This window comes from Poecilia reticulata, linkage group LG13 (assembly GCF_000633615.1).
Source record: "Poecilia reticulata strain Guanapo linkage group LG13, Guppy_female_1.0+MT, whole genome shotgun sequence".
In the NCBI taxonomy this organism is placed as follows: Eukaryota; Metazoa; Chordata; class Actinopteri; order Cyprinodontiformes; family Poeciliidae; genus Poecilia; species Poecilia reticulata.
The window spans coordinates 33,132,890-33,141,982 of NC_024343.1; the positions used below are offsets into that span (position 1 = coordinate 33,132,890).

General features: G+C 38.3%; 2 protein-coding genes across 3 annotated transcripts in view; both read left to right on the forward strand.

Annotated features, from left to right (window-relative positions):
• LOC103475315 (olfactory receptor 52K1-like) overlaps positions 1-190 on the forward strand; it is a 4,207-nt gene extending 4,017 nt beyond the window's left edge. Inside the window, exon 2 of the mRNA XM_017308134.1 lies at positions 28-190. Coding sequence (XP_017163623.1) covers positions 28-109 — 82 coding nt within the window. The 3' untranslated portion in view covers positions 110-190. The remainder of the gene's footprint in view (positions 1-27) is intronic.
• A 2,944-nt stretch (positions 191-3,134) lies between these two features.
• The window catches only part of LOC103475285 (olfactory receptor 52N2-like), a 12,937-nt gene continuing 6,978 nt past the window's right edge, over positions 3,135-9,093 (forward strand). The window contains exons 1-2 of one of the 2 annotated variants that reach the window (XM_008426787.2): positions 3,135-3,757; positions 3,946-4,942. In XM_008426787.2, coding sequence (XP_008425009.1) covers positions 3,989-4,918 — 930 coding nt within the window. In that variant the 5' untranslated portion in view covers positions 3,135-3,757; positions 3,946-3,988 and the 3' untranslated portion in view covers positions 4,919-4,942. Of the gene's footprint in view, positions 3,758-3,889; positions 4,943-9,093 lie in introns of those variants that run through there. The other variant, XM_008426788.2, reaches the window with a different exon arrangement.

Genomic DNA, 9,093 nt, shown 5'->3' on the forward strand with positions numbered 1-9,093 from the left:
CAGCATCATGTACCTGTTCCTTCCCAGCTGTATAAACCCGATCATCTACGGAGTCAGAACCACTGAGATTCGACAAAGTATCCTCAAAGTGCTGTTTTCTTATCGGTAGGTAAGAACTGTGAAACATTTTTAAAACTAAAAAATTAATTTTAGTAAAGTACTTTTTCAGTCATCCTACTACATCTCAAAACGAGAGGATCCGGTTTGCAGCCAAGTGTGAAGTTGCTCAGGATCAGGATCAGCGCCTCCAAATCCGAGGCCATGGGCTTGAGCCAGAAAAGGGTAGAGTGCCTTCTCCGGGTCTGACACTTCGAAGAGCCTCTGACACGGGGGACGATGCAGGGAATTGAACTGAACTTGGACTACATTGCTACAAAGAAAAAACATGGGGGATTCCTAAAACTGATTAGCAGGAAGTCATGACCTTGTTTAGCAGTTACACAGCAAATGCGGTGATGAGACAATAAAACATTACAGACAATAGAGAAGAATGAACAGATAAAGATATCTATGCAGCAGCGAAAGAATAAATCTACAGTTTGCATTCCTAGACACACAAAATATAGTTAACGGCTAGAAAGATTGGATTTTGAATGATGTTCCCTTTAAGTGAAAAATCTACAGGAAGCACCAATTTCTTTTATTTGACTAATTGTTGGAATAACCAATTGAATACTTGATTACTACAATGTGGAGTCTAACACCATTTTAAAGCTAATGCTAAAAACATCAAGCTAGCAGACTAACCCATAGAAATGCATTAGAGTGGCATCAACAACAAACTGACCAATTCCAGCCAATATTTTATTATACCACAGAACCAAATGGCTTCTAAAGGCATCAGTCGTCGACACTACATATTGTCACATGATTAACTTAAGAGTGCCTTTAGCGTGGAATATTCCACAAATTTCACAAAGTGCTGAGAAGACAGAAGGAGTAGTTCAACACGGAGGAACATTGTTTTTTAACTCACCCCTGAATGGAGGGGACACCGGTAACCGCCTTGGCACCAACATCAGGAGCTACAATGGGAAGCCAAGCTAGGCTTTGTGTTTTCTACAATGATAATGAAGTTCATCATGAGCCCACCATTTAGTCTTCTGATCCCGGCTGGAATCAGATGGCACCTGACTCCAGCCGGGCTTTAAGCCTCATGAAGCCGATCTTTATTGGACATTTAGTGTCCGTGTTAATGGAGCTAATAAATGTCCAGAAAGGAACCAGCCGACTCATGTCTCCTTAATCAAAACCGGCACAAAGCTCAAATTTTAATAGGGCAGGGAAACCCCAACACCGACCCACAACCACCAGAGACATTTACAGTAAATGGCATAGAGAGCTGAGCCAGTGGATGTCTTTGCTAGCTTTGATCATTTTCTAAATGAAAACCTAAAATATTATGTGGCCCAAAAACGTTTCACTCGATCAAACAAGTCAGAGTTGTAAGGAAGTGGTTGTTTTCACTCTGTATGATGAGTGAAGATGAAGAGTACAACAGGAGTGTGTCACATTTTAGGTAAACCCCATTTGAGATATCGGTACAAGTTTTACCAAGACTGTAACTGTGTTAAAATCTCCAATCTTATCGGATTTTTTATCATTCAGACAAGAAGTCTGAGAACTAATCCAGAGTGCCATAAGATTGATCAAAACTGGAAAAACAAGAATGGAGGACATTTGAAGATGCAGTTAGATAAAATTGATGCATAAATGATCTTTCATCTTTATTGGCTCTGAATGAAAGGTCAATAAAATGTTACGTTTTGTGTTGTTTCCTATCCCAGCTTTTACGTCTCAGGTTGTAAAAGTTCAGAGGTTTGCTCTAACTTTTCTCTAACCAATAGCAGAGCATGACAGAAGATATAAAAGTGCTGAGTCAGAGGGATTTTGTTCTCACAGCTGGATGAAGGAAAGATGCCCAGTCAGCAGAGACGGTCGCTACCAAACTCCAAACAGGTGAAACATTCAGATGTCAGTGGATCAAACGTTAACTTCCAGTTTAACCATTTCTGATGTTTTATCTTTATTTATTCTCCTTCGTTTCTCTCAGGCACTCGAGTCTAATACAGAAACGTTTTTCTGTTTTCAGCATTTTTGTTGATGTGATCCAAACTTGAGAAAACTTTTGGTCTTCTGAAGGTTTGATTTATAAATTCCTCTTTTTCAGTTTAACTGATATTTTTATTTTTAAGTGCTGCCACAAAGTTTAGTTTCTTTTCTTTGGAGTTTTGAAATTTGTAAAGTTTGGAGTCCAGCAGGAAACCGGAACATTAACACAGTATATGAGTTATTTTAGATTTTAATAGCTTACAACCCGGTTATGTTGCAGAGTTTGATCTGTTGTTTACCTGCTCAGCCTTTAGCTGCTTTTCTCCTTTTTTTTTAAATCCACGTAAAAACATATGAGAATACAAAAAGGGGTGAAATCTTTTCTTGTATTTTTGTTTTTCACTTTTTGAGGACTTTATTAAAATGTAAGGATTACATTAAACTGGAGATTTACGTTCTTCCGAGCGTTCAGTGTGTGAACAGTTGATCAATGTGGGGAGTCGGTTACAGCCGTCAGCCTTCAGGCCGAAACATGATTTTTTACAGAGTATTTTACAGAAACAGGAGTTTATCTTAGCACACATTTAATAAGTAAAATAATATTTAAAGACAAAGTCACTGTGAAATGTTATTGTGGACATAGATAAAAATTTGTGAAACTTGTAAGATGAATAAAACTACAAGTGTCAAATGCCAAAGAAAATGATGTAAAATCTAATTATTTCTGTGAAGGTGAAAAGTTTTATTATTGAGATGTAAAACCCATGAAATGTTTTGTGCCTATATACCTGACTAACCCCACTAAAAGAAGAATTTAATAACCCAAAACTCGCTCATGTTTCCTCTAAGATGGCATTAATTTCTCCTGAGACTAAGGTGTTTTAAATGTTTGTCTTAATAGTTTCTTTTTATCTGGAAATATCAATTAGTGCATCACAGGCGAGGTTAGCAACAGAGTCTGTGTGCTGTTCCAAATGTTTATATTATCATTATTATCATTATTATTATTATTAAATCAGCTGTTAATTCCAAAACGATTTTCTTTTTTTCTTGAGAAAAGAAAAGGTGTGAAAGTGTTCAGATGATAAATTCTTTTTGCTGCTAGAATAATAAGTTACTTTATAGTAAAATGTGACTTTTCATCCATCTTTAAAAGCATCTGTGGATTTTCTGTTCGCAAAGATGAAACTGCCTGAAATTTAAGGATTAAGTTCATCAAAGTGTTCACTTTATACACTTTAATCTTCATCCTGCCTGATTTTGCTCTGAGGCGGTTAAAGGCCTTCAGATAAAGGAAGATGTGAGCAGAGTGCTGAAAAGCTTGGTGCGAAAATCACATCTACACAAATCCATCATGTCTACCCGTTCTCTTTACAAACTCAAGTTTCAGGTCAGAAGATTTTATCCAAACCTTGAAATAAATGCTTGAACTTGTAATTCTTGCCCAGAATGGTGAACCATGTTTCTAGACAGAGGCGAGACTCAAACATCCAGCTGGGTGTCGGTGCTCTCCCCTGTGAAACGTGTCCCCTGACAGATGAAGGAGTGATCTTTGTGGTAGGGAATCCTTCAGCGGCTCAGATTACTTCACCTTTTTAACATTTCTGAATGTTTTTTTCGTCAGGCCGCCATCTGGAGTTTGTCCTGTTGGGAGCCTTTAATGCCCAGGTGGGGAATGATAAAGTTACCTGGAGAAAACAACAAAGTGAACTTCCGTAATTTTAATCTGAAGGAATGGGTGGAGGCCGTGAAGAAGGACCTTTGGTTGCTGAACCACTCAGTACCCTGGAAATGAAAAGCAGTTTCCATAGATGCTGTTTGGTTAAATGGATGATGGGTGGATTGATGGATGGGCATTGAGAAATGAATATTGACCTGGTTCTTTGTTTTCAGGCTGACCCTGAAGCTCTGGACCAGGACGGTTTKGTAGAAGACGATGATGGAACCATTGAAGGAAAACATTTCTTCACATGAATACTTCCTCTTCAGTGGCTTCAGTGAGCTTGGAGCTCTGAAATCCTTCATTTCTATCCCCTTCCTGATTCTGTTCTTTGTGTCTCTGTTTGCCAACTCCCTGCTGATCTATGTGGTCATTTCACAGAGGAGCCTCCACTCCCCGATGTACATCCTCATCGCCTGCWTGTCATTTGTTGATATGTGCCTGCCACTGATTCTCATCCCCAACCTGTTGCTGAATATCTTGTTCAACGCGAGTGGAATCTCTCTGAGCGGCTGCCTGGTTCAGATGTTTTTGATTCACATGTTAGGAGCTTGTCAGTCGGCTCTTCTGGTCTGGATGGCGTTGGATCGATACTTTGCCATYTGCAGGCCCCTTTCCTACCAGGATCACATGTCTTTACCTGGATTCCTCAGGTTTATCATCCCTGTTMTSATCARGGATGTGATCATGGTGTCASYGGTYRYRATTCTRGCAGGTAAAGTGTTGTACTGCTTCAGGAAYGTGATAAACCACTGYDTCTGTGAACACATGGCCTTGGTGGAGTTGGGCTGTGGCAGCACAGCCATCAACAGTCTGGTTGGGTTRWTRRSMGTBTTYSTGGTCMCTRTDKTTGATTTCTTGTGCRTCACCGCTTCATATATAAYCATATTCCRCTCTGTGCTGCGTTCAGGTAAATCCAGTGCTAAAGCTCTGCACACCTGCTTCACTCACATCATCGTCATCAGTTTGACCTTCTTACTCACGGCTTACTTGGCGTATCGGATGAACAGTCTCCCAAACGCTGGTCGTGTTTTTGTCAGCATCATGTACCTGTTCCTTCCCAGCTGTATAAACCCGATCATCTACGGAGTCAGAACCACTGAGATTCGACAAAATGTCCTCAAAGTGCTGTTTTCTTATCGGTAGGTAAAAACTGTGAATTATTTTTTTAATACTAAGAAAATTTTCTACAAATGTCAATAAAGTACTTTTACAGTCATTCTGTCGTACATGTACTGCTTCATTCGGGATCATTGTTTGGTTTACGACCCAAACTAGACCAAGTTTCAGCCGTCAGACCAATTCCCTCCCTCTGATAAAGAAGTCACATTCCACTCAGTTTTTTGTCCTATAGCCACAAAACAGATCAAATCTCCAGTCTTAGTTGAAATCAAGTTTTGTTCTGATATCCGTATCACCATAATTGGCCATCATGGTGTGCACAAACTACGAATTTGGGAAGTCCTGACCAAACGTTTTACATCAGTAGGACTAGATAAACCCGCCGGGAGACCAAACCCCACTACCAGCCCACAGGTGACCTTCCTAGACGACATCATGATGCACCCAGGTGCTCAAAGATGGCGACTGTGCATCAGTGTGTTAGGGAACAGTCTGTTGAATGGATGGTTTGGTGATTTCTCCAGTATTTATCCACAGATGGTCCATAAGCATGTGTGAGGACAAATGTGCATCAAGACAGCAATTCTTACCAAGCCAGCAGAAATTCTTGACCATATATGTAGTAAACAAATTATAAGTAAATTGTATTATTTACTTGGATTCGACTCATTTCCTTACATTAAAATGAACATTCACAATCAGATCAACATACGTTGCAGAATCTCTAATCAAATATTGTAAACAAACCACAATAAAAATTTTAGCGCAAGTTTGCAACATGGTTCATGAAACAATTGAGTCTTGTCCTTAAAGTGAAGTCCTGCATAGAACTATGAAACCTAGAGCAAGGTAGATGTCAGTTTTACCATAAAACAATCAACAAATGATCCATTTCTGATTATGTGAAAGTTTGTAAGTTGGTAGAAACCTTTGACCTGCAGAACAGGATATCTCATCATGAAATCATCAAAGCCTCTGTCCAGAACAAACTACAGAGTTTAACTGCGAAAGACAGCTGGAGTTCAGATTGGTCCAATCCAGTGACAGATTTTGGTCTACTCTCCTTTGCAGAGTTGTGTTATTCAGTTGCATTTAAGGGTTTTTGAGCATGATTTGCCTGTTTAGGGTTATGCCACATCATCTCAATCAGATTAACATCAGGACTTTTCACGTTAATCTACAGAACCTTAATTTTTCTGCTTTTAGGCACTCAGAATTAAAAGTTTGAAGGAAGTTGCAGAGTTTATGTTGTTTTTTTCTCATTTCCCTTCCCAGCATTTACACTTTTGGAGTTGTAATAGTTCGGCGATGAGCTCTATTTTGTCTTCAGCCAATGGCAGCGGGCCAGAAGGTATAAAAGTGCTGACTCAGAGGAAGTAGTTTCTCACAGCTGGGTGAAAAAGAGATGTTTAGTCTGCAGAGACGTTCAGTAGCACATGTCCAACAACAGGTGAAGCATTTACAACATTATGTTAACTTCTAATTTAACCACTAGATCATTTCTGTTCTCACTCAGGTTTTAACTTGTGTGTCACTTTATCTTTCAGGGACTTTAGTGTCTGATACAAAATCACTATTTCTTCCTGTGTTTTCAGCATATTTGTTGATGTGAAGTCAAACCCGAGGAAATAACTTCTGCTTTTTCTAAGGTTTGTCTGACAAAATGGTCACTAAAGTTCTACTGATTTCTCTAAAGTTCTGCTAAAAGGTTTATATCAAATGTCTTTTGAGGTTGAAATCTGAAATCACTGGAGTTTTGAGTTAAGCAGGGAACTGAGTTTAGATTTTATTTTAGTTTTTAACTGTTGTTCAGTTTTTATTTATTTGAAACCAGCTCAACCTTTGTCTGCTTTTCTTCAAGATCATAAACTCAAGTGAAAGCAGAAGATGATGCAAAGTCATTTTTCTTTATTTTTAACTTATTATAAAAGGTAACAAAGAGAAAAATTCCATTGAGAAAATATTGAATAGATCCCAAATTTGTTTCTTTTTCAACAACTTTTCTTGTTTCAGTGAAACAGGTGAACTAAGTGTGAGGAGATGGAGGTTGGGGAGTTACTTAAAGCAGCTTTCCATCACAATCGCTTCTTTTTGCCAAGAATTTTACAGCAAGAAGGAGTTTTTCTTGGCATAAACTCACATATTTAATAAATCACGCTGAAATGTTGTCAATATAAGTCATGCAAATTCTGAAATGTCCAAGATAAAATTATGGATATAAAATTCCAAAAATATAATTTAAATCTTTCAGACATCCGTTTCTGTTAAAATAAAAATGAAAGATTTTGTTACTGAGATAAAAAAAAATCTGTGATGAAGCAAATGAAACATTTTTTTCCTCCATTTCTGACCAAAAAAAGCTTTTTTTTCCTGCAAAGTTAATTTCTCATGAGACTGAAGTATTTTAAATGTTTTTATTAATAGATATATCTATTGATTTAGTTTTTTAAAACGTTGCAGATTTACAGCTGTTATTTATCTCCTTGCAGATTTCTTTAGTTTCTTGCTTTTCCAGGCACTGCACCAGATTTTAGCAATAGGTAATCCACCAGTTATTGATAAATTTGTTCAGAACATGAATAGTTCTTTGCTCTCAACTCCAAGAATAAAATGTTTTATAGTTTTATTTTATATGTGTATTTAAAGCCATTTGTGAATGTCCTGCACAGAAAGATGAAACCGTCTGGAATTTAAGGATTATATTTATCAAAGTGTTTTCTTCTTTTCTGTAATCTTTGTCCTGTCTGATTTCGCTCTGCGGCTGTTAAAGGCCTTTACATAAAAGGAAGCTGTGAGCAAGGTGCAGAAAAGTTTGGCACAAAGAAACTAAGATATCAAAATATAAATTGATTTTGAAGTGTAATCGTGCTCCTGGTGAGAATGAAATGCATTTGGAGAGAAACTAATGTTACAAAAAGCTTTCGGTTTGTCCTCCAAGCAGCGTAAGCCTCAACTGTAGAGGAAGGTCTAGATAACCTAAACCAGCATAACTACAAGCTTTAATAAAAAATGAAACAGGTTTTAATCTTAAAAGTAGACGGGGTGTCTGCCTCACTGAACAGGAGTTTAAAAGATCTGCCTCCTGTTTTACGTTTAGAGCCTCCAGGAACCAGCAGTGATCCTGTTTTATGAAATAAGAAAGGTTCAGTTAGGAACATCTGGACCAATCAGATCTCTCATGTATTGTACAGATTGATTATTAACAGCTTTATAGGCGAGAAGAACAACTCCTAATTCTCTTTTGAAGGTTTATCAGAAATCCTGGTGCTGTGTTTTAGGTCAGCTGAAGGATTTTAGGACTTCTTTATAGTCCTAAAAGAGCCTTGAAACAGTGAATGCCTGGGCCATCTTGGCCAGACTGGTCAGTCAGCTTCCTATAAGACTCAGGGCTTTGGATACACCAGTTCAGATTACGCATACTTCCAATAATTTGGTGTCTTTGCAGGGCTGCCATCTGGAGTTTTATCTTCTTGTGAGGCTTCATTGGCTAAGTGAGGAATGATAAAGTTACCTAGATAATACAACCAGGTGAACCGACTCCTTAATCTGAAGCAGAGTCATGTCCTGTTGTTGAATATCTGATCTTGGGTGATGCATAGTCAACACTATATTTATCATAGAAGCTTTTATCTCGTTAGGATCTGGTCACCATAGGACTAGACGTCAAAAATCAGTTCACCTACAGACATTTGTCTAACAAAGCGACAGAAGGTTAAATCAATTATTGACTGGTGTTAAATTGGAGGTGTAAATGACTTGAGACATTGTGAACCCAATCAAGCTGTTTTGATAAGCTACAAACACATGGAGATCTCTTTGCCTAAGATGTTCCACTTAATCCTCAGAGTTTTGTTCTTGTTGTAGTTGGGAATTGAAATGGGCCATCTTCAAGACTTTGTTGTAGATGTAGCTTCCAGGAAGGTACTGGTTGTCTGTCTTGTTGGAAGTTGGACAACAGGCAGGAAAGGAAAACAAAAGGTTTGTAGTAGTCAACCATCCAACAGACCTTGTAATGCAAATGACTGACCTCAGGTGTGCGGAAACTAAAGCAAAACGAAACTAAAGGGACGTGTGGAGGCCGTGAAGAAGGACCTTTGGTTGCTAAACCACTCAGTACCCTGGAAATGAAAAGCAGTTTCCATAGATGCTGTTTGGTTAAATGGATGATGGGTGGATTGATGGATGGGCATTGAGAAATG